The sequence below is a fragment of the Hyperolius riggenbachi genome, chromosome 8, assembly GCF_040937935.1.
Source record: "Hyperolius riggenbachi isolate aHypRig1 chromosome 8, aHypRig1.pri, whole genome shotgun sequence".
In the NCBI taxonomy this organism is placed as follows: domain Eukaryota; kingdom Metazoa; phylum Chordata; class Amphibia; order Anura; family Hyperoliidae; genus Hyperolius; species Hyperolius riggenbachi.
This window is the reverse complement of record NC_090653.1, coordinates 83,281,033-83,306,684: the sequence shown is the minus strand read 5'-3', so window position 1 is coordinate 83,306,684 and position 25,652 is coordinate 83,281,033. Positions and strand designations below refer to the sequence as shown.

Genomic DNA, 25,652 nt, shown 5'->3' with positions numbered 1-25,652 from the left:
TCCACACCATAAGAGATTGCAGCGATCCGGCGGCTCGATTAGCCGCCGGATTGCCTCTTCCGCGTGCCCGCCGCGTCCCCGCTCGCCACATTCGATTCCCCGCTCGCGCCCGCTCGTCCCCGCCAGCGCCGATTATCTTCCGCTCGATTCCCTGCCATTGTCCCCTCGCGGGGAGCGAGCAGGGAATCGGCGATGCGGAGATCCGTCCTGTCGGATCTTATCAATCGAGCCGCATCAGCGGCTCGATTGATAAGGAGCATCGCGGCCGCATCTACTCGTGTAGATGCGGCTTAAAAGGCGTAGGGCGACGATTTAGGTGTCGCCAGAAAGAGGAGAAAGAGAGCTTTAAAATGATATCCATCTTTCCATAGTTACATTGTATTACACAGTGTGACTTTTTCTGCTGAATGGAGCTGCTGACTTTGAGAAAAAGTCGCCCTGTGTAATACAATGTAACTATGGAAAGATGGATATCATTTTAAAGCTCTCTTTCTCCTCTTTCTGGCGACACCTAAATTGTCGCGCTACGCCTTTTAGTTTTCTCTATTTTCGCGATCGAAGTCGTGGCCGCTGCAATTTCGATCGCGAAAATAGCGAAAACTAAAAGGCGTAGGGCGGTGGTTTATATATCATTGGAAAGAGGAGAAAGAGAGCTTTAAACTGATATGCATCTTTCCATAGTTTCTGCACTGCTCAGAGTCCCTTTAAAATATGAGACTCTTTTCTTTGCTACTAATTCTATTAATTAATTATCCCTACTATACATACAATTCATTATATCACTTTTTTTTTTCCTGCTTTAGTGTCGCTTTAAAGCAAATAAGCAAAGAGGAAAAAAACTGACTGTAGCTCCATTTGGGCCGTTTTTTTTCTGTTTTTCTCTGATGGATCAATCTATTTTTTGCTGGTCACATTAGCTGGTCCGTTGCCTTGGTTAGTTGGATATAATGCCAGGTATCCATTAAACAGATCAGCAGATTTTAAAACACAAGTGAAAAGAAATGCAGTTCCTCACATTGTAACAACCAATAGCATGGTGAAGAAAACACAGGAGACCAAACAGAAAGTGTAGAACCATTTATACAAATATAACAGTATACATCTGTTTCTGGCAGCCCTCATTTAGAAAATAATTTAAGTCCTTTAACAAGCTCCAAGCCGTCATGCATCTTGCACAGCAGTAACGGTGTATGGCCTGAAGTGAGCTAAGGTCCAGTAACAAACGTCATCCATCTTCTCAGGATGTGCAGACAGTAAGCTTCAAAATGGCTACTTCAGAAGTCCATTTTTTCACAATGGTAGATTCAGTAAGCGTGTGTTTTAAAATGGCTGCTTCTGGCTTTCAGGAGGCTCTGGCAGGACCTGAACAGTGGCTGGTGATGAGGGATTTTGATTGCAGTAAAGGATCAGTATGCTTAGAAATGATACTTCAGCTTTCTGGCCTAAAAACTTATTTTAGCTGCGGATAATTTAGTAAAACGTTAATATGTCTTCGTCTTTTACTGCTGTCTGTGTCCCAGTTTGTGGCAATTTTCCCCATGTCTCTATTGACATGAATATCATGTACAAAGAAAAAAAAAACTGAAGGAAACCTTTGGAGTAAGCTAGAGATGAAATCTCTGTCAATTTCCATTGCCGTAATCAACATTCACTCAGAAGCAAAAGTGGTCACTGGAACAGGAAGTGAGGCTGAATTTTACCAGAAGGAAGGGACATAGAAAGCAGTATCAACTCAATTTTTATTTAACTAACAGTTTGACTGAATCCTATAAATCTACCAATAGCTCCTAAGTCCTGCAGAGGGCAGCACCTGGGCACCTCAGCATGGCCTGAAGGAGACGCATGAAGGATTCCCACATGCACCAATAGGGATTTTTTTTTACACCAAAAGTCGCAGAACTCAAAAGCAAATGCATGCGATTTTGACTAAGAAATATGTATTTTTCTGCATTTGGGATTTTTTCACGCTCATAATTCCATACAGGCTCAAACAGAAGAAATGCAGCAGAGGAAGCGTTTGCATTCTGATTAGAATCAAAATTGCACTGATGTGAAATAGTTACTGGTGATCCACTGCATACCTTGCAATTGGCAAAACGTATGTGATTCAAATAGCTGATAGAAACGCATTAGGTGTGAAAAGGCCCTTAGGCTTCCATCATGCACAGTGAAAAGCAGCAGAACAGAACACTTGCCTTTCCAGATGCTTTCCACTGTTCTGCAAAACATGAAATCTGATTTGCCCTTCACAAGTGCTGCCCAATAGGAAAAAATACATCTCAAAAGAAGCATGTGTGGGTAGTTCCTCACAGATTCTGGCCAGACTATACTGACTGCAACCCAATGCAGACCTCAGCTGAACAAAGCCCTGCTGTCCCAAGGGAACTTCAAATTTAACAGGTTTAGACAAGGTTCTTTTTTTTTTTTTAAATAAAAGATTTAACAAAAAAAAAAAAATACTTTAAAAATGTCATAAAATAAACAAAAAATTCCCGTTGCACCAATTTATAAACTCATTTTCTTCTCAGCAGGCAGCCCTACTCTGAAAGCCATCATAGGCTGTAATCCAGTAGAGGTATGACGCTGACCAGAGCAATCTCTCTCCTTCCAAACAGTCATGTGACTACTAAACAGGGTGTGGTCTAGACTGCTGAGAGTGAGCAGGTAGTTGCAGGTTGCCAAGTAACGAGAATCGATGAAACTGGTGCAGCAAGTATTTTGCATCCTTACGGTGGGATAAAAAAAAACCTACATTTTTTGTTAGAGAGTTGTGTGCATACGTAATAGAACATCATTTGTATGAAACTGAACTGTGACATTATGGTAGTTTACACAGGCGGTAAAACATGACGTTTCTGCCATCCGACTAAAGCGTAGTTTAAAAGGGATCTGCTGCTAAGTATGAGCTTCACCATTTGAATGCTGAACGAACCAGAGCTTTACATTTGCGGGCCACGGGAAAGGGGGTTAACTCACCCTTGATGCCGCCTACAGCCGCTGCGCTCCACGTCACATCACTCCATTATTTCCTCCTTACAGGTTTGAAGGAGGAAGTATGGAAGTGATGGAACGCAACATACAGCGCAACCCTGAACTCGACCCAAGACTCACAGACAGAAAGTCAGCATCCTGACAAGAAACATCAGCTCTCTGGCATTCTCTGGACATATGCATGTAATTTAGCCCTTCATACAGTGCAACCTCTGAAGTGTCACCTGTGGGTGGACTGATCCTCGCAACCTTAGGAATACAATTCAGGGGACACTGAAAAAAAAACGACAAGGACCAATTGTGTTGGATTAATAACTGGGCGTGTGTATATAACTGCCAACGGCAAAACGTGAATGCCAAAATTCAAGTATAAATAACATTTTTACTCTGTCCTTATGCAGAAATGTACAATGCTGAGGAGGAACTTTCAATGTAAACTTGCAATCTGTATCTGCAAATATTTTCAAGATAATCCTGATAAATGAACAGGATGCAGGCAATGTCAGTTTTAACCCATTAACAAAAACAGATGGCTTATATACATGTCATATTAACAAAATATACACTGAATCTCCCGTGTCCAGTCACACTGGCGTCATATTAAAATAAATTTGTATGAAACTTATTTAAGGGTTCATTCAAAGAACATTTTTTCCCCCATATATAATTTTTTTTCCTATACAATTTTAAATATATTTATAACATTATATTCCAGGAGGTTCTGCGGTGCAGAATTTCGCATTGCCCTTCCCCACGCGTCTGTCGGATTTGCATAATTCCTGATGGAAGTTTATGGTGAAGACAATGTGGCAAAAAATACTATTTGTTTTTCCTCTCTCTCTTTCTTAATCATCCCATCAAGATTCCTAATTTGTACAAATCTACAAAGAATATGTTTTATGTACAGGAAGAAATGTTATCAATGCAACAAAAGTGACAAGTGTAAAATCTTGCATCCATGATTAAAAAAAATGAGGCCCCACAATGCACTGCGGGGCGTGTCAAGGGAGAGCCCACCTCCTGGAGAGGGGGAGCGGGGTGCCTGGGATGTACCATTTTGACAGCTCTGTACACCGTGGAAGGTTCGGTGTCTCCGGAATGTCTGTAAAGGGGAATGGACTAATCCTTTTTGTCCACAGTGCTGGTAATGATCTCAGCAAATTTCCGGAGCTGCTCGCTGGCCGAGTGCGATTCTGCCTGGAGCCGCTGGTTATTCTCCCGCAGGTTGGCCACCTCCACTTGTAATGCCTCTTTATCTAGTTTCTCCTGTAAACACAAGAAGTATAACACAGGGAATGAGGAGAGGAACAGTAACTGACTCTGATATGACTAAATGGACCACGGAACAGCTGAGAAAGTTAAAGGGGCACTATGGCGAAAAATTGTAAAAAGTTAAATATGTGCAAACAGACAAATAAGTACTTTTTTCCCAGAGTAAAATGAGTCATAAATGACTTTTCTCCTATGTTGCTGTCACAGTAGGTAGTAGAAATCTGACAGAAGCAACAGGTTTTGGACTAGTCCATCTCTTGGGGAAGCAGATCGGGGGGAGCGGAGTGCAGCAGAGGATTTCACCTCCTTCCCGCTTCTAGGTGTCCTGTATTATGGTAACAGCGCCCCCCCCCCCCCCCCCCCCCCATGATGACAACACAGGGGGCGCTGTTACCACGATACAGGACCCCTAGAAGCAGAGAAGAGGGAAGAACATGGGGATCATTGTCCTGGGAGGTGAGTGATAACTTCTCACTGTGCATTCTGCATGCACTCACCCACTTGCCCCTCTCTGTCTATCCCAACAGCAGGGCTCTCTGGGTAGCCTTCAGCAGGGCTCCCTGGATACCTAAATGGGGGAACTCCCTGGCTACCTAAGGGGGGTGTCTCTCTAGCTACCAAAAGGGAGAAGGCTCTGTGGCTACCCAAAGGGAGCCTGGGCTGGCTACCTAAACAGGTAAGCAGGGGCTCTCTGCCTACCTAAAGCGAGGGGGTCTCTCTGGCTACCTAAGGGGGGGGGGGGGGGGTTGTTTCTCCGGCTACTTAAAAGGGAAGGGGCCTCTTTGGCTACCTAAACTGGGTCTTTCTGGCTACCTACAAGCTGCGTGTGTGTGGGTTGGTTATCTGGCTAAATAACATGGGGCCTCTGGCTAGCTATGCTGGGGGCTACCTTGTACTGGGTCGCACCTCTGGCTACTGCATCGTACCCGTGTACCCGAGTCTATGGAGGAGGGTGCATGCAATACACCCTCGTCCTGGGAGCTCTAAGGCCTAGAAACTGCCCTGGTCCTCTAATACATACAAGTAGTAGTGATTTTCAGGTCTTTTGAAGCAGGTGCATGGTACAAGGTCAGACAGTGTCAGGGTCATTACCTTCTGCAGGTCAGTGTGGAGCTGCTTCAGCATGACTTCCAGCTGCATTACCTTCCCGGGGAGGTCTGGAGGCACTTCATCACTGGAGAGACAGGATGACATGACACCATTCACATTACATACACAAGACCTAGGCAGGAAAACATGGATCAGACGATAGCCAGAGACAGAAGCAACGCAGCAAAGATACGAGGGCTTCCCTGTCATCTGCCGGCTTACACCAGATAACGTGTGTGCAAAACAATTAATCATCCCCGAGTCACCAACGTAATCATATATGAACCAGCGCAGCTCCCTCACATTATATTATGGAGGTGCATCATTCAGCAGCAGCTCCTGGCACATTAATGACATGTCACATGACCACTCCTTTGTTCTCCAGCAACCAGGGGCTTTGTTACTACAGCCAGGGAGTGTAGACATGTGCAGACATATGAGGGATTCCCTCCTGCCTGCGGATTACAGGGACCTTCTGGCCCACACCATTAAGCCTTAAAGGAACAATACCACAAAAAATACGTGTACATTTCTCCTAGAGTAAGATGCACTATAAATTAGTTTTCCCCTATGCTGCCACTTACAATAAACGGTAAACAAGGTTTTGGACTAGTCTATCTCCTTATGGGGGATTCTCTTGTTTTTTTTTTTTTCATAAGCACTTACTGAGTGGCAGTTGCTGAGTACAACTGTCAGGTGCACATAACTAAGCAGGCTGGCTGGCAATTTTGTATAGCTCCTTTCCAAGGTTTGCTTTTGTAAAGCACAAAGAAGCCACTGAGATTCCCCCATGAGGAGATGGACTTTTCTGAAACCTGTCAAATATTTGCTGCTTACTGTAAGTGACAGCAATATAGGAGAAAAGTAATGTACAGTGCATTTTACTCTGGTCAAATACATGTGTACACGAATTTTTTTTTCGAGATAGTGGTGCTTTCAGGACGCAGGAGGGAGGTCCATGTCTGGCTCACTGTACAATAAACAAGGGTCTGCTAGAGGAGAAATCGCAATGCTTGCCAACTCTCTGTAGAAAGTGTAACATATCTCTCCATACAAAACTGCTCTCAATGTTTGTTATATTACACACCCAATCTTGATTGGCCAATGATATCACTTCCATGTAGCATTAGCGTTTACCTGCACAATCCATTCCAAGTATTCAGAATCTGTTGGTCCTTGTGCTACAATGGATGTAATAAAATTGGCCAATCAAGATTGGCTGTGTCTACACACCTTAATATCTTGGTGTTTAATCACTTTTGGAAGCATGTTTTTGCAGGCTTGGTGAGTTCTAGCTGGGTGCATACTGGGATAGGTTCAGAATTGATTGATTCAACCCTTGGATCTGACAGGAAATTGCATGGTGTGTACTTGGCATTAGCTGTCAGAGCTGTCATTTTGGATGTAATAATAAACTTCTGGATTTTATCAGAAGCAACACGGTGGTGAAGTGTTTAGTACTCTCGCCTTGCAGCACTGGGTCCCCGGTTCAAATCCCAGCCAGGCGCTATCTGCATGGAGTTTGCATTTTCTCCCTATGTCTACATGGGTTTCCTCCGGGCGCTCTGGTTTCCTCCCACATCCCAAGACATACAGATAGGTTCATTAGCTTCCCATCTGAATCGGCCCTAGACTACGGATACATACATAGACATAAGACTATGGTAGGGAATAGATTGTGAGCTCCTCTGAGGGACCGTTCGTGACATGACTATGTACTCTGTACAACACTGTGGAAGATGTTCGCGCTATATAAATTCTAATCATTTAATCTAACGTAATGTGGACCTATCCCTATCTGAATTAGATGCAGTAAAATGCACAGTAAATGAGCAGAGAGCAGCAGATCTCACAACAAATGTTTTATCAAACCACAGAAAACTAAAGGTGGAAGTTGTTGCCCATTCCAATCAGACTCCAGATGCCGTTAATGCAGTGCAAGGGGGAAAGTGACAGCTAAGCTGTGATTTGTGGGCAGCCTGGCACCCCTGCTTTTCATATCGGCCATGGCCCACTGGATCGCTTTTAGCCGCACTTTGGAATCACCGGCAATTCCAAAAGAGCTATGCTATAAATTAAACCGGACCAGACCCAGAGGAGCAACTGCGATTAGGGAAATTGCAATCCTGGTTCCTGCAGCTTCTTTGGAGCAACTGCTGCACAAAAGCAATTTTGAAGCGATTTCACTACCCGAAAAAAAAAAAAAAAAAAAAAAAAAAAAAAAAAAGAAAATGAATTTTCCAAATCGTAAACACAAGTACTACAATAAAGTTGCTTTTAAAATGGACAGAAATCACTCTAAAAATCTCAGTACAAAATGCTAGTAAAAACGCTAAGCGGTTGTGATTAGCGTTTTGTAGTGGGCGCCCAGCCTGAGAGCTGTTTCACACCGAGAGCTTTTGCGATTTGACCGCCAGCACATTCCAGAGTTTTGAAAATCGCTTGGTAAATGAAATTCTATGGGCTAATTTACACCGAAATCTCTATAAAATCGCTCCGGTAGTGTTAAACATTAGTAAGTGAAAAATGTAGTCTAGATTTTTTTTTTCCTGTGCAATATGTCTCTCTACACTATTCATCTCCTTTTCCGGGTTCCATGCGGGCGTGGGCACTGTACATACACATTACCCTCATGTCACATGTCAGTTCAGGTACCCTCTAACAACTCAGCACACACCTGTACTCACACCAGACTAGTAATAAGAACTACTGCAGATGATCACGGCAGGCAATGAAAATCTAATCTGTGCGTAGGTTGTGAATGCTTTAGTCTAGGTTCCCACTTGAGCCAGATCCCAACGGGCAGCAGGAGCAGACAATCAAGTGTCCGCCCCGATGGTCCATTTGTGGCCCGCAGGGATGGGCTTTCAGGTAATTCCGAGTAGCAAGTGGAATTGAAATGCTAATGACCCGTTGATTAATCAGGTGTGACCACAGGATACGGGGTGTTAAATTATCCAGAAGTCTTTGGGATCGTCTGCGCTCCATTCTTCATCATAGACGTAGCGTTGGCCGAACCCCGAACTACATCTCCCTCTAAGCTGCGACAATCCGGCGGGGGAATAGTCTTTTATGCCGCCGGGGATTTGAGTACAGCAGAAGGGTGAGCCGTCATTCAGCTCACCCTGGGCCCAACTCACCGGCGGAATATACATACATATGCCGGTTGCAGCCCAGGGCAGACGTGTTCCCAGGAAAGGCTATATTGCGAAACACATATGCTGTCCAGGAAAAGAAAATCCCAGAAAACACAAAAGTGCATTCCGAATCTGTTGCAGACTCAAATGTGAAAAAAATCCTATTTATAAAATATGATCCGTTCACTGTCAATGGACATAAAAATGTCAGTTTTGCACTGTAGTGGGACTCCAACCATAGGCTTTCCTCACTTATAGAGTATATTATTAGTTTTATAAAGTGCCAAGAAATGATATTTTCCACAGTATTTAGAGTGCATCAAATCATTCCCTTAGAGAAGCCCATGACCCCTACCAAAGCCACAGTCTATCGTTATTTCTAGATTGTATGAATAATATTTATGCACAATGCTATCTAGCTGCTGCTTGCAGCTGTGCATGTCCTGCTCATCTGCTGCGTACCTGGAGGTAGGGGTGGTGCGCGGCGTGTGCTGCCTCTCCAGGCTGAGGTGTGCAGTGCCTCCACTCTGCACCGGACTCAGGGCCACCTCATTCAGGGAAAACAGGGAAGCAGCTCTCTGCACTGGAAAGAAATGCGAAGGAAAGATCAATGCAATGCTGTAGTGAGATACAGTCTATAGACAAGAGACTGGAACACAAACTATTCATACAGGTGGAAATTCAAGCCCACTGTGCAAAATGAGCTGCTAACAAATGACAGTGTAATGTGAACAGGGAACAGTTTACAGCAGGCATGTCTAAAGTCTGGCCTGGGGGCCAAATGGGGAGTCAAAGTAGTATGGCCCAGATACCTGAAGAAGAAAATGCAAGCCACAATCAACGAACCAGGATTGATTGCAAACTTTGCTTTTTAATTCATATCTCAGCGACAGAACGCGCAACGTTTCTGTCACCAGACCTTCATCAAGTGCACATATGATGAAGGTCTGGGTTGACTGAAACGTTGTGCTTGCTGTTACTGTGGAAACACACTTTGCAGTTCATGCAGGTGGAATCCTGACTCTTTATTTGTGCAGCACAGCAACAAACAGTCCTGCGTCTCACTTGTTTTGATACGTGCTATCAGCACTGTATTTACAGATTATTATTTTTTTGCATATTTACCTTCAAAAGCTTTGGCTGCGCTGACCAGACTAGACCACTCCAGCCCAGACGCAGTGTCTGGCAGCGGCATCATTCCCGGATCTATATTCCTGGAGCTGGAATCCCGGATCTCAGAGAGGGACAGCTCAGAGGAGGAAATGGTGGCTGCACAGCGGACACAAGAATGACACTTATTAGTAACATTTCCTGATTTCCATCTTCTACTCAGACAGTATCACAGAGTCTATACAAATGTATGCAGCTTGGAAATAAACCAGTCAAATGTTGTATCTGATTATGACAGGTCCAATGCCAAAGCTGCATAAATTTACATGAGACGTAAAATTAGCATCAACTCGAAATGATTAGCATCTTATTGTCTATGTCTGCAGAGATTGAGACAAGACAATTAACATTTATATTGTGCTTTTCTCCTGGCGGACTCAAAGCGCCAGAGCTGCAGCCACAAGGATGCGCTCAATAGGCAGTAGCAGTGTTAGAAAGTCTAGACCAGGCCTGGGCAGCATATTGTGGTCCGCAGACAGCATACCTAAAATATTTTCCCTCCCTCCCTGCAGAGTCGCAAGCGGGCGATAAGCGAGGGTTAACATTCAACTGATCCCCGTTTCAGGCGTCGTGTTTCTATGGCAACAGGGTGTCCCATGTTGGGACGTGCCAGCGTGTTAAACGGTGGCAGCCAGCATGTAATACGCTGGCACGTCCGGACAGCGTGTCAGGAGCTCGCGACTCTGCGGGGGGGGGGGGGGGGGGGGGTAGGAGAGTGGCGGGCTGGAATTACAGTGCATGTGGGACGGATGCGGCCGCAGGCCATAGTCTGCCCAGCACTGGTCTAGACCAATGTCTCCCTGTTGAATAGGTGCTGGCTTACTGAACAGGAAGAGCGGAGATTTGAGCCCAGGTCTCCTGTGTCAGAAGCAGAACCCTGTAACCATTACACTATCAAGCACAAGTTTTCCTGCTTCATACTGCATCACAAGTTCCAAACAGCATAAGGAGGCAACTTGCTCCAGGAAAAAATTAGTCACTTGTTACAGGACTGCAATAGATGAAAAATAACACTTCTGGGCTGACTCACCAATATCTGCAATGCTTTTTGTCAACAAATTAGCACAAAGATGAACAGTTGGCCGCCTTAATGATCAGTTATTTCTGTTTCTGGATAATGCTGGAGAGTGTAGCCCACCCAATGATGCCCATACAGGCTACAATATAAAGGTCAATTGTATGTGTTACTGGATGTAACAACTATTCATCAGGATCCTGAAGATTCCTCCTTACTATTCCAATCCATGCAAACTTCAGCCTCACAGATGAAAGGATCATTAGTGGCGACGTTTAGATTTTTTTTAGGGGAATTGATTGAATTGCTTTATTTTGATCACCACAATGTCAGGAACTTTTTATTTAAGATCTGAAAAAAATGGATTGGAACAGAAATGGAAAGAATGGTCATCTTAAAGGAAATATAAAATTAAAATTTCCTCAGTTTAACTTGCCTAGGGCTGCTTCTAGCCCCCTGTAGTCTTTCTGATCCCACGCCGTCCTTCCGCTCGGATCCCTGCATCAGCTGTAATCCATATGTGTGTGGCCCTCGATCCCGCAAAAAAATGTGCCAAACGCTCCCATGGGACTTGAGCACGACCAAGGAGGTGTCAGCCAGCTTTCCCAGGGCTACTGCAGGCATCAAAGCGGAAGGATGGCGAGGGACCAGAACCATTACAGGGGGGCTAGAAGGAGCTCTAGTAAGTTAAACTGTGGAAAGGTTTTCACTGAACATCCCCTTTAAAGAGACTCTGTAACAAATTGTTTATCTTTATTTCTTCTATGCTATAAGTTCCTATGCCTTTTCTAATGTGGTCTGGCTTACTGCAGCTTTTCCTAATTGCACAGTAGCTGTGTTATCTCTGTTATATGATCTAATCTTCTCTCTATAGTCGGCACAGTCAGGCTGAGGCAGTCAGACTGGAATGTGCAGGGCTGCTTGTGATTAGCTAGAAGCTGTACACACCCCCTGCAGGCTCTGTGTGACTAACACACTCTGCTTAGCTGAGCCTATTAGAAGCTGGTTAGTTTGTTTGTAAACACTGCCTAAAACTGGCAATTACAAGCCAGGTTTGCAGCAGAGAATGGCAGAAACAGCACAGAGGGGACCAGGAGCACATAATGAATAGAATGGTATGCTTTTTATTGTAAGAATTTCAGAGTACAGATTCTCTTTAAAGTGTAAGTAATGCTGGATCCACACGGTGCGTTCGCGCACTCGATTCCCCGCTCGATTCCCGTCGATTCGTTTATTTCCAACATGTCCGATTTGGGTTTCGATGGATCGTTAGGTCGATTCGGCATACTTTGCATGCGAATCGACCTAACGATTCATCGAAATCCAAATCGGACATGTTGGAAATAAACGAATCGACGGGAATCGAGCGGGAAATCGAGTGCGCGAAAGCACCGTGTGGATCCAGCATTAGGCTTCTGGGCATGCGCGACCCTGACCACGCTCCTGAGACCAGAATGTATGGGAAGAATGTTCCGGAACACGGGAACATGATTTATGAGGCATGCGGTCCGGGCTGCGCATACGCAGTAGCCGACTACTGGTGATTTTTTTTTTTTTTGGGAAGTGCAGAATGAACCAGACGAGGAGGAAACAGAGGAGCCAGTAAGGCTACAGGGGATAGAGGAAGCTCCAGGTAAGTAAAATAGAACTTGTTCTCCCAATCTCAGGTACACTTTAACACTTGGCTCTTCTGTTCTGGTAACTCTCACAGTGACATATCTCTATTTAATAGCCCAGGTCTAAGCATGGACTGCAGCATTTTTGGTGTGGGAAGTGCATCATATTATGTTTGCTACTCTACTGCATATTCCCCAGAGATGTATACAGTGCGGTGAGGTCATACCGGATTTCTCTGGCATGCCGGCTTGGTGCTGGCGACGAGCAGGAAGGGTACTGGATGGGTAGGAGCTGGTGAACAGGACGTCATTGCCCATGGAGGAATCTGTTCCGGGAGAGCAGGCGAATCCGGCGTCTCTGCGGCCGCTGCACAGGCTTTCATCTGACAGCGTTCTATGTATCGTCTTCTGTGGTGACTGGAGGAGACAATCATGAATTACACGCATGTAGAAGAGCAGCTCCCTGGTGCTCAGGAAGTTAGTATCAGATTCTTCACATATACTGCAAATGTCCATTCAGGAATACTCAAACAGTGCCGCAATCAGCAACGTAAATCTGCTGCACTATGAATTCTGAACCTATCAACAAAATAACGAAGGACAGCAGAAGTCCTCTATTTACATACATTCATCTGTTTGCCTATATCCCAGAACTCCCTCTATCGGCTGATCTATCACCACTCTACCCATCATTTGCATGGATATGAAGCAGACAGGGCCGGCGCTACCATAGAGGCAATGGATGTGTGGCTGGGTTTCTAAATCAGGCAGTTCAGTCAAGAACAAAGACTAATCTAGGCTCAGTGCAGCCTTGCTCACCACTGTGTCTTCTTTATGTGCAATAAATAGATTTGATTGGATTATGCCAATAGAGGTGCACAATGCCATTATTTCCTATTGTTTTTCAAATCAGCCTTGCTCTTCAACCTACGTCACATTGCACCAATGTAGTGTTTCCCAACATTATTATAACATATACACCTTTATTAAAGCGGTATTGTCACCATAAAAATCAAATTTCAACATCAACTGAACTGAGTGTATTAAGTGGTAAAGATGCTAATCCTGCATTTAAACTTGCAAAACTTCTTTAAAGAACAAGCGACACCTATGCTAACCTAGAAATAAAAAAACACATATGTAAGTAGATAAATACTACTTCTACTTACATAACAGATATATTGTGCTAGCCACGTAATGATTCCTGTGAATTTTATAAAGGAAAAGCAGAAAATCCTATTCTAGGCAGTGGCCATCTTGCCAAGCTAATGCGGACATCATATCCTCCCTGACTCTTGTTTCCCCCCCTCCCTTCTCTTGCTCATTGTGTATTCATTAGCTGCTCTCCTCCCGAAGTCTTCAGACACTCCCACTGAGGTCTATCCTAGGAACTGCACTGTCTTTTTTTTATTTTCTTCTCCAATCGCTGAGTCACCCCAGCCTTGCTTGTAAACACAAGCGAGCAGAGGTGTTTCAGATAAGAAGCTAGGCAGGGAAATAAGTGGAAGAGGGGGAATATATTATAGATAAAAAGAACCCCCAGCATTCAACTGTTTGGCACCGACTACTAAAGGGCCAGTGCTCCTAAAGTATGTGATAACTCCAAACCATAACAGCAGAAAAAGTTTTGAATGCAGGATTAGCATCTTTATCACTTAATACACTCAGAGCAGTTGCTGACAAACTTTGATTTTTATGGTGACAATACCGCTTTAAAGCGGTCCAACACCCAGCATTTCAACTTTGCAAAGATTGCCTACAGCTTAGAAACTATTATGCCAGATTTTTTTTTTTTTAAGCAGAAATTCACTGAATGGGTTAAACATGACATTTTAGTTGTGCATTTAGCTAGAAATCCGCATTGTGCTGAGGTTTAGATACAAATGTATCTTTGTTTGGAATGCAAATAGACCTCTGAAAAGCCTGTCTGGGAAGCCCTCTGTGCTCTCTAATGCTGGGAATACACGGTTCGTTTTTGCCTTCGTTTAAACCTTCGTTTCGATTGTGCCTTTTGTCCTTTTCGATCCCGAAATAATCGGTCATACGGTTAATATCACCACCCACGGTTTCGTTTTTTTTTTCGATTCTGATGGTTTCGTTTTTCCAATGATCGAAGGCTGCAAAGAAACGAAACGAAAATCCCTTTTTACAGGGACGGACTAGCATAAACGAATATATAATCGATCTGAACAGCCATCAAGCCTACCAATGGCTCGATTAGATGGATAAAGAGAGATAATATCAAACATGTTCGATCACTAGTCGTTCGTTTTTGGGGTCTATTAATCGAAACTATAATGAGATTACGACTATTTTCACATACGTTTTCAACACTCTATTCGTTTACCGAACGAATCGAAGGTTTAAACGAAGGCAAAAACGAACCGTGTATTCCCAGCATAAGAGAGGTGTTTGTTTATTTACATTGTATAGATACATTTGTATCTAAACCTCAGCACACATGTGGATTTCTAGCTAAATGCAACACTAAAATGTCATGTTTAACCCATTCAGTGAATTTCTGCTAAAACAAAAATCTGGCATAATAGTTTCTAAGCTGTAAGCAATTTTTTTTTAAAGCAAAGTTCAAATGCTGGGTGTTAGACCACTTTAATGACTGCATTGGCTAAGTTTCCCCTACAGTGAGTAAAAAGTACCCCTTTTCACATAGGTATTAGCTAGAAGTTCTTTATAATCGCTTGTAAATAATTTCCAGACATTCCTTTATGCCTTTAACTATAAATACTTATTAAATATCATTATTTTAATCCCCAGAATGACCATAATAGATTGACTATGACATGTTCAAGTACGCTGTGAGCTTAACTAAAGTACCACTTGTGACATGTTGAAGACCTATGCGCTAATGCAATCTTCTACAGTAAATGCTCTCTCTGGTACAGCTGAACAGTCAGGTGTTGTATGAAAGGAGAGAAGGTTAGCACAGCTGAACAGTCAGAAAGCTGAACCATCTCTTTTGATGTTAGAAGGTTATTTTTGGAGATACAAAAATGTATCAATGACAAAACATTCTCTGTATAGTCCCTTTAAATGCATTGAAATTGTTCTTGTAAGGTGTGGCTCTGTAGATTAGCATGCAAGCAAGGAATAATACAAGTCTGTGTGTCTACATGCAGTGACACTGGTGGACATAGCCATCAAAATTACAGTTTTCATACATGTAAAAAAAGTGGTAAACGCACCGTTGTCGGCTGGCGATGAAAGCATCATTTTGAAAGTGCTCTACCAACGTTTCATTCATATGAATGGAATTGTTTTTTTAAGCAACGGCAATGGCAGTTTGGGTCATTCATGTAAACATTGCGTGTAGCATCCAGTGTTGTCTGCATTTGTTCAGTTCAGTGTCCCCCAATACGGCTCCAAATGTGATGACAAAATGCCAGGGACCGATGCCAGATGCATTTCTGCTCGGTAGCAGAAAAGGATTTAGCATTGGCTAAACAAGCCACCGCCAGCAGCCCCACAGAAGCCTGTGTAAATTAGCCCTAAATCGCCACTAGTAGAAAATCAGCAATACTGCCAATATTCTATAAAGCCTTCTATCTCTTCCTAACATTAAGCGCCCCCCCTCCCCCCTCCAATTACTGCTAAAACTAGCCCTACTGTAAACCCCACGGCTAACACTACCTGCCCCTTCTTAACGTAAATTTTAGCTTCAGCTGTCTGGCGCTAAAGTTACACACCAGTCGCCACTGTACACGCAATTAACATTGTGGTCTATAGTTACACCCAAATTACCAGGCGACTTGGTGCCCATATTACCTGCCTCGTCCTAAAGCACATCGCTACTGAGCTGTGGAGGCTGCCATCTTGAAAACCTCTGGGAAAGGCTAGTTTCTTGGCTATGTCATTCACCTGGAACAAGCACAGATCAAGGACATCTCAGGAATGTCAGAATGCCCGATCTGCATACCGTATATACTCGAGTATAAGCCGACCAGAGTATAGGCCGACCCCCCCAACTTTTACCTAAAAAAACTGGAAAAAGTTATTAGCTCAAGTATAAGCCGAGGGTAGGAAATGGCAGGTGGAATTCCAGGGTGAATCTTGCTTATAAGTCCTGTAAATAAATGCCCCAATAGAGCAACTGAATGAAAAGTGGAGCATAGACAGATTCGAACTACCTAGAAATGGCACTACATTTACACAGTTCTATCACCATATGCTATAAGTTTACTCCTGGGTCTACTGCGGGTCACTTTACATATAATAAGAGATAAAGTAAGGTTAAATAATAGCGGTGTCGTCCCCCTTGTAGTGGATGTGACCCCCACTATGCACAAATGTAACACCCCCATCATAGACACAGCAGAGCTGTGTAAAATCGTACCCACCGTTTTTTTTTTTCACTATTAATTTTTATTAAAGTTCAAGTCATATAACAAGAAATGCGTATCAAAGATGATTACATAAGATATAAGTATAGACAGGATTTACATCTGTTGAATATCACATTACATACATCTATTTGCAGGATACATAAAACAATGATTATATTAACATTAACATCAGCACAATGTTGTCACCTGAAAAAATTCCACAGGCTTATTGTAGGAAAGATGAGATCTTTGATCAGTATTGGATTTATTTAGCTTGAATTTAGAATAATGTGTGGGAGACAACATTATGTTTTAGTAGAAAGTTGAAAGTTTGGAGTTCACAATTTAAGCGTAGCTATGTTTGTGCAATTCTATCACCCCGGGAGAGCATATCTTTCAGGACCTACTTAGGAAGAGATATGTCTTAGAGGAGCTTTTTATCTAACTCTCGAATTCCCATATATTGGGGGTGTCTCAGTGGCTTTCTGAACAAGTATTAAATCATTATAGCCTTGTATGCATCTGAGCATTGAAATTCCACCCAAAGAGACCACACGAACATGTGCCGTTCCATTTTGTCATATGAAATGGCGACCAGTTCCTCCAATGACTCCACCGACTCAACTTTCCTAATCCAGTCCCTAATGGATGGGACCTCAGTTTTTTTCCAGAAGGCCGGGATCAGAGATCTGGCTGCGTTAATGAGGTGAAGAGATAAGGATTTTTTATATGTTTTGATCGAGTCTGTGGTGTCATGTAGAAGAAAGGTTCCAGGAGTCATGGGCAGTTTAGCAGTGGTAATTTTTCCGATCAGGTTATTAACCTGCAACCAGAAATTCTGGATCATATGGCATGACCAGAAGATGTGTAGCATTGAACCATCGGAAGATCCGCATCTCCAGCAGCAAGGTGAGGTATTGGGAAACATCCTGTGCAGTCTTTTGGGGGTTCTATACCATCTGGTTACCAGTTTGTACCCTGTTTCTTGGGTGTTGACACTCATGGATCCCTTATGATTCATAGCAAGGATTTTCTGCCATTGCTCTTCAGTGAATTCGCCTCCTAGATCTCTCTCCCATTCCTCCCTAAACCTACATCTCTGGGGTTGAGGTTCCGTAAGCAGTATTTGGTATAGTTGGGAGACCATGTGGCGGTGGGGGCCCGCAGAGAGCACCAATCGTTCAAAGTGGGATAGCTGTTTGGACCAGTCTATTTTGCTACTCAAGGATTGGAGGAAGTGGCGAATTTGTAAGTATTGCCAGTGGGATAACTGGCTATCAGGTCTCATGCAATTCATTTCCTCTCTAGTTTTAATTGTTCCTCCAGAAAAAAATTCAAGAGTTCTAGGACAGTCAGTGTCAGGCCAGTTATGTAGAAATGGTATGTTTTGAGATGGTGTGAAGTTGGGATTGTTCGTGAGTGGGGTGAGTTTTCCAGGGAAGGATGCCAAGCCCCTCTTTGGGAGTGCTCTTCTCATTGCTAGAATGGATGCCTCTATTAAGGGGTGATCGATTTGTTTCTCTGTTTTGGGTTGGGTATCTGCCCATCCCAAAGTTGCAGATGGGGCTCCTAAGAGATCTTGTTCTAAATGAACCCATAGTTTAGTAGTATTTGGATTAGACCATTCAATAACTCTGCAGAGTTGTGATGCTAAATGATATGTTTGTAGATCTGGTAAGCCCATTCCACCCAATTCCTTGGGGAGAATAAGGGTTGCATGTTTAATACGAGGTGGTTTATGTCCCCAGATAAATTTGGTGATCTCAGATTGTATCTTCTTGATAAACAGTTTAGGGAGCGCAATTGGTAGACATTGGCTCAAGTATAGAAATTTAGGGAGCAGAGTCATTTTGACTGAGGCTATTCTTCCAAACCACAGAAGATGTTTCTTAAGACCCCAGGTGTTGAGTTCCGCTGTTATGTTTGCCCCCAATGGAGTGTAGTTAATGTTGAAAATCTCTTGCAGATTCTGAGGAATTTCAACACCTAGATATTTGAGAGATTTTGTAGACCAGGAGAAAGCGAATTGGGCTTGGCAGTGTTCTACTATTTTGGGGTCTAAGGATATATTAAGTGCTCTAGATTTGTGGAAGTTTATTTTGAGGTTGGAGAGGTCACCAAATTCCTCGAATTGTTTCATCAGATTAGGGAGGGAGATGAGGGGGTTTTGTAGGAAGAAGAGTAGGTCGTCAGCAAATGCTGCAACTACATGGTTTGTGTGGCCTGTCTGTATACCCTTGATAGAGGGGTCAGCTCTTATTGCATTTAGAAAAGGTTCTAGGGTGATGATGTATATCAATACCCACCGTTTTTGTGATTGATACCCACACTAGCAGACTTCTCCCCACCGTACATGTTATGGATGTGTGCCCTCGGGTGCATGCCATTCAAACTCACTGATCCGCGCCGTCAGGTCTTCTAACTTCCGAACTCCCGGTTGGGGGCGGGCCTTTGTTATATGGAGAGCCATGCTTGCCATTCACACTGACAGAGCCGTACTCCGGGTCACCGCAGCACCATGACCTTCACATAGGCAGAGCGGTGAGTGATTTTACCGGTCTGCGCTGCATTCCGTTCCTTAGCCTGTCAGTCTCGTCGCATCTCTGACGGGATCCCTCTAGTGAAGCGCCACTAGAGGGCGTCATAGCAATTAGACGGACTGACAGGCTAAGCAACCGAATGCAGAGCTGTGCAGACCGGTATAATCACTCACCGCTCTGCATATGCGAAGGCCCATCCCCGGAGCTCGGAAGTTAGAGGATCTGACAGAGCGGATAGCGGTATAATCACTCCCCCGACCCGGAGATCAGAAGGATCTGACAGCGCGGATAGAGAGTTTAAATGGCATCCACCCGAGGGCACACATCCATAACATGTACAGTGGGGAGAAGACTGCTATTGCGGCATCAAAAGCGGCGGGTGGGGACAAAACCGTTGCCGCGCAGCTCTGTAGGTGCATATGGTGGGGGTGCGCTTGGGGGGAGACTCGAGTATAAGCAGAGACCCCCACTTTTAGGCCACTTTTTGGGGGCCAAAAATTCGGCTTATACTCGAGTATATACGGTACTTGTTTCAGGTGAGAGATTTAAACAGTCTTCCCAGCGATTTGATCAGCATTCTGACCAGGTGGTCAATATGGCAGCCCCCAGAGCAACATAAAGACCATTGTACTTTAAAGGAAAAATGAGGTGAAAATAAACTGATGAGATAAAAACAATTGTATCTATAACTCTTTCTACCCAAAATGACTTTTTATATATCGCACAGTTTTAGTTTAGGTTTATATCTACTTTATACTGTTTCATTGGCTCTGCTCTATACATTGAAGTATGCCAGAGCTAAAATCTATGAACTATTGACCCTTTTTTATCGCTTTCCTGTTCTCAGAAGCCATTTACTGCTAGAATAGTGTTTGTCTGCAATTCCTTATCAGTTAGGGTTAGCTATAGTCTGACACAGTGTCAACCCGGACAGAAACTGTCCCTAGCATACCTTATTTTTAACTCTTTCAGGCAGAGAAAGAAAAAAAGAACACAGCAAAGTTATTTGTGTGCACGTCGATCTCATCATGTCACCTCGCGTATCCTAGACCGAGCCTTTAAGTAGTCTGAAGCAATCTCTATCCTATAGATCCAATCTTTCTTCAGAAGGCTGATTAAGTGCACAGTAGGAAGATGAATGAGAAGAATGCTAGGGGCACAGAATGTGGGGCTCACCATGCTTTCCTGCTCCTGCTCTGCTCCTCCATTGTCCATAATGATCAGTCTCTTCAGGTCATCCTCTATGGTAGACTTGTAATTCTTGCGTGGTGAGCGTAGATCTCGCAGGGAGGCCCGGAGCCTGGGCTGACCAAACACATTCTTTGTGTTCACATCAACTTGCCTGGAAGGAAAACACAAGCTGGATTACTGTGAGCGGCCAGAATCACAGGCGCAAGTCAATGTTTTATACAAAAATGCTCATCAACCAAAACCCCAAATTAAACTACAATAGTACAATAGAGTGTATGCTGTACACCAGCTGCCTGACTCATGTTTACAAACAACAGATGTTGCTGTAATCCTCCCCTTCCATCACTTGTGTTTGTTGCTGCTGACCTACATACTCCTGATACAGGGAGAGCCACACTGTCTGATCACGTAACAAATTCAACCGCCACACAAGTAACTCACATAGGATTACAGTGTGTGCTCTCCAAATACCTCACATTCTTCAACATATACAGTAAAGGCGGGTTTACAAAAATGACCCTTTTCCCTTTCTATCGCTATTCTTTGAGAAATGTAGTGAGTTCTTCATAAGTCTGGCCTATTAAAATTTTTTATAATTTATACATGCTCGAAAGTTAAAGGTCTCTACATCAGTGGTTTAAAAAAGAACCTAATACCGGCCTCCATTACACAAAGCTCCATTACAAAATGACTCCCAGAATTGTACATCATTTCTGCACCTTTAAAATGTTGCAAATAATTGTGAAAGTCCTTTGTGTTATCTCTGCGTTACCAAAGCCTCGTACACACGTACCACGACTGTTGCCCGGAAGGCACTGGGACGGATCCCTCATGTGACAGTTCGGTGCCCGATGCTGTACTGATGTGCCTCTATCCTGCATCTGTTACTATATAGGAGGGGGAAGTTTCTAAGGGATGAAGCATGGCCTACAACAGAGTGCAGGGGGGAGTGGGGGTGTACAAGAGAAATCGCCGCCGGGAGACTTGGGTGCAGGATACGGCTGGTATACGGCTTATCCTGCTGCTGCACAAGACCTGATGGCGTTAATTACTATTCCCCCTCCAGGTCCACGTGGATAGTGGGGAATGATGTAATTCGGCTTCCAGCTATTGCTGGAGGCCAAATTATAATGTTTTAAAAGTAACTTCAGCTCAGTCTTCTGACGGCACCAAAGTTACTCACTGTGCGCCACTATATCCGTAATTCCTGAGCCCAAATCTCCTGTGCTGGATTCCTAGTGTTGGGAGTGAGGAGGACAATTTGATCAGTGTTTTGCTTGAACGTTGCTAAGGATCTGAAATGCTGGATCTTTAGTAGATATCGGGCAGCTGCTATACACATGCTAACTGCATGTCAGACTCTAGTATGAGACAGCCTTTATTGGCCCACCCGACATAGCTTTAAAGTGTAACAGCTAAAATCTTAGTTACAGCCTTTGTTAGGCCCAGTTCTCACTTGGGCGCTTTTAGCTGGCGTTTTGCCCTTTGTTGATCGCTAGAGATCATCAAAGCGCAGTAGTACATTTAGTCATATGGAATTACTCACACTGCAGCGATTGTGGTGTGATTGCGATTTCCACGGATCGCAAACGTGACTGATTTGCAATTCTCACTCACTGGAATGAGAATCACAAAATGTAATCATGGCAAAATACCCGAACATCTCAATGCAAAATTGAGATGTTAACCTGTCCTTAGGGTTTCACTGCTGCCTGTTACACTGGAAAGACTAGCCCTTTCTTCCCATTTTTGTCTGACCCAACCTCCAAAGCAAGAGTTGAGGGAAATCGTTTCAATGGAGATAATATAGCGAGAAATTTCAGTTAACTGGTGCCAACGCTAGTATAAAGCCTTGTGCACACACTAGATGGTTCTTGGCCAAGGCCTCTGATCTTCTTAGCCAAGCCCAGGCTGAGGGTATTGTTCTCCGCCTTGCCACTCCTGCTCCTCCCCTTCTCCGTAGCAACACTATACGCCGCTAGCTTGTATGTGGTGTCTGTACCGCACTCTGGGCCATATGCAATTAACGTTTTCTCCTGAGTTTTCTCCTAGGAGATAATTTTTCATATACAATTTAAAATAACTTTTTAGCATTTTGCAATGGGAAAAGTACCAAAAAGTAAGTGAAAAAGTACTATCAAAATTATTTAGAGTATTTGTTTGTTTGCTGGTGGTGTAAAATGCATAAAACATCTAGCCATAGACCGCGAACAAGCATGCATTTCATATCTTTGAAGTCAGACCAGCTTAGCCACAATGATTGTTTTAGGTGTGTGTGTGGTGTGTGTATTAGGAAGAAGTCAACAATCGTGGAGAAGGTTAGGCATCATGAAGGCGTACATTTCAAGAATGTGGTTAAAGTTATGCTTCAGGTAATGAAGGGAGGAGGATACAGGTATCAAGCACTGAATCCTAACTGCTGGCTAATCACATTTCACTCAGCCAGTCTCTGCATACACACATAGCCATAAACCTTGGCAATCACTGCATACACTGCCACCCTGCAAACAAGCACTTCAAAGTCCTTAAATAAATATCTCCCTGCTAGCACAGTTGTTCTGCACCACTAGTGATGGATCAGACAAAGATGCTTTCTCCAATCCTTGAGATCAGCCTGATTTTGGCTTAGTTTTAGGGATCACTATGAATTACGCGCAGCAAATTATGAGGGGGAGCTTACTTTTTGGGATCGGTAAACGTGGTTGGTCTCTGTGGGGATTCTTCTGGTTTCTTCCAGCCAGCTGGTATCTTGTTCCTCACATTCTGCCGGGAAAAGAAGGATTTGGGCACAGAGCTGGATAACTGGAAGGAGCTGGACTGTGACATCTGCTGGTTCCGGGAACTTTCTGGGGTCTTAAACACATTGGATCTATTGGATAGAAGAACTTGGGTTCAGAACCATACCGTTATCTGGTGAAGAACAGAAAGCCGCTCCACAAGAAGGAAGAAGCACTCGTAGGTGCAGGAACCAAGATGGTCAGTCCCCATGGAAATGAGAATGGATCAGCAGAGGGAGTGTGCACACTCTAGGCATTCTTTTGTGTGGCTTTATCATATCACAGCAGCATGAACTCACGAGAGGTCATACACATCGCAGCAGACAGAGCTCATCAGAAGACAGGAATAGCATGATGTTCTTGGACAGCCAGGGGCAATACGGAGGCACGAAAAGTAAGCATACTGCAAGAAATTACACCCTTTACCGACATAAAAACAGAAAGGAGGACTTGTGTGAACCTGGTCACATTAAAAATATGGCGATTCTCATACTAAATTAAACTAATTGCAGCAACTCTGATGTTCCTGTAAAAGTACACCTGATGATATTCTTGACTTAATCTACCTATAAAGGTAACTAGTGAATTGAGGCACCCATTAGTTGTATTAAATAATTAAAAACAGGTTGGATAATTTATGTTAGTTTATGATAAAGGACAAACAACAACGCAATTCTGGCCTGAAGCCTCTTCTTCAGGTAAATATGCCTTGCTAACAGTCAGGCACTGCTGTTAGCAAGGCATAGGTAGAAGGAAAGTCTGCTTAACCAAATAGCATAGTCCAATCTTTATTGGTGTATCATTCTGGACATATCAGCTCACGCGTATTGTAACACAAACAATCTCCTTAGTCATAGCTCAAACAGCTATGACTAAGGAGAGTGTTTGTGCTTGGTTCGATACGCGTGAGCTGATAGGTCTCTGTCCACAATGATTTGCCAATAAAGATTGGACTTTTACGCTATTTGGTCAAGCAGACTTTCCTTCTACCTGTGTCGTTTGGTCTGGCTACGCCTGGTCATGCTCCCATTTCACATGGTGGTTTGGTGAGCAGTGTTTCCTTCTCAAAATGATTGTTAGCAAGGCATATTTACCTGAAAAAGTGGCTTCCGGCCACTAAACGCGTTGTTTGTCCTTTATAATAAACAGACTTATATTAGCCAAAAGTCCTTATAATTGAAGGTAGGCCAACAACTGCCTCCTTTTTGAACTGTTCATCATCTTATACAAGTATTGAGCACCTCCGTTCCCCAGTTACCAGTGTTTCCACTATAGTTGGGGGTATGGGGAAGGGGGGGGGGGCGGTGTCTGAAGTTTTTGGACATTAATTTTTAAATTTCGAAAATGTATTGTGTTATTGGAGAAGCTATCACATAACCAAAGGTTGAGTGAGGGTGGTACTTCTCCACATGTGTTAATGCTGGTTGCATGTTGGGCAACCAGGAAAGAGTGAGCATTCATTTACTGCAATTTATTGATACCAACCCAAGACCGGAAATACTACACCAGATGGAGCTTAATGTTGTTCTTGTGTAATCTTTTTTGCTTTGTTCTCTACATATTATGTGATCTAAACCGAAAACTCTCAAAATAATTCACCTTGAGAAAGCGAATATAAAAATCAGATGTTTTGACTTGTCGGAACTGGGTACTTGCCCCACAGATGTGAATCACAAAGCTCCACAGAGTAAATGAGCATTACAGTTGGGGGAATAAGAATTTATGAATAGAGGTCAAGAGTCCCTCTAAAGACAGGTGTACTTTAGCAAAGAATCTCTCAGTGCTGCCAGTCACAGGTAACACGTCAGATGGCGGCTGCAACAGACAAATACTCACCTATGCTGAAAATACGGAACTTTTTTCACTGGCGTACACAAACAAGCCGCTATCTAGCTAGATTTGCCCAGGGTCTCCTTCCTTCCAGTAATGTGCTTGGTCCAATTACTATGAGCTCCTGCACATTATGTGGCATGCTTTCAGCTCTGACTCACTGCACATAGTGTGTGTGATCTACATGGACATATAAATGTCCAGAGAGCCTCAAATATTAACCTGCACACCTTTGCTTTATTGCATGAGGAGGTGCATTGTTACAGATGACTCATGTTTCCATTCCATAGTGCTGTGATGTGAGTGCAAACGAGTGCACAGCGTGTGTTGAAAAATGCATGAGCAAAAACGTGTTTGTGTTACAAGTGTGCACTAGGCCTAAGTAACTACCACACCATTGAGGCAAAGGTCAAATGTACACTGGAAACCTATGTGGATACTTGAGAGGAGTCTGAACGGTCACAGCCAGCCTCTTATAGCAGCACAATAGGGAGAAAAGATGCCCAGGAATGTAGAAAAATAGGTTAAAAGCACTAAAATAAGAAAAGTGGAAGGTGGCTCACCTCAAAACCGACAGTCACATATGTCAATAATATGTCAACAGGCCTGTGCTTAATAAATATTGACATAGCTGACTGTCGTTATTGAGGTAAGCCACCGCCCCCTTTTCAGATTTATTCTAGT

General features: G+C 43.5%; 1 protein-coding gene and 1 non-coding gene across 7 annotated transcripts in view; one reads left to right on the top strand and one right to left on the bottom strand.

The window, feature by feature from the left end:
- Positions 1-1,062: 1,062 nt before the first annotated feature.
- SIPA1L3 (signal induced proliferation associated 1 like 3) overlaps positions 1,063-25,652 on the bottom strand; it is a 294,691-nt gene continuing 270,101 nt past the window's right edge. For 5 of the 6 annotated variants that reach the window (XM_068250824.1, XM_068250820.1, XM_068250823.1 and 2 more), the window contains 7 exons: positions 23,042-23,230; positions 20,347-20,512; positions 12,518-12,707; positions 9,615-9,758; positions 8,952-9,072; positions 5,356-5,437; positions 1,063-4,257 (listed from right to left, as the gene is read on the bottom strand). In XM_068250824.1, the coding sequence (XP_068106925.1) occupies positions 4,111-4,257; positions 5,356-5,437; positions 8,952-9,072; positions 9,615-9,758; positions 12,518-12,707; positions 20,347-20,512; positions 23,042-23,230 (1,039 nt within the window). In that variant the 3' untranslated portion in view covers positions 1,063-4,110. The remainder of the gene's footprint in view (positions 4,258-5,355; positions 5,438-8,951; positions 9,073-9,614; positions 9,759-12,517; positions 12,708-20,346; positions 20,513-23,041; positions 23,231-25,652) is intronic. The other variant, XM_068250825.1, reaches the window with a different exon arrangement.
- Positions 15,206-15,324, top strand: LOC137529165 (U6atac minor spliceosomal RNA). The gene has a single exon (XR_011023601.1). It is a non-coding gene; the product is annotated as a U6atac minor spliceosomal RNA (small nuclear RNA).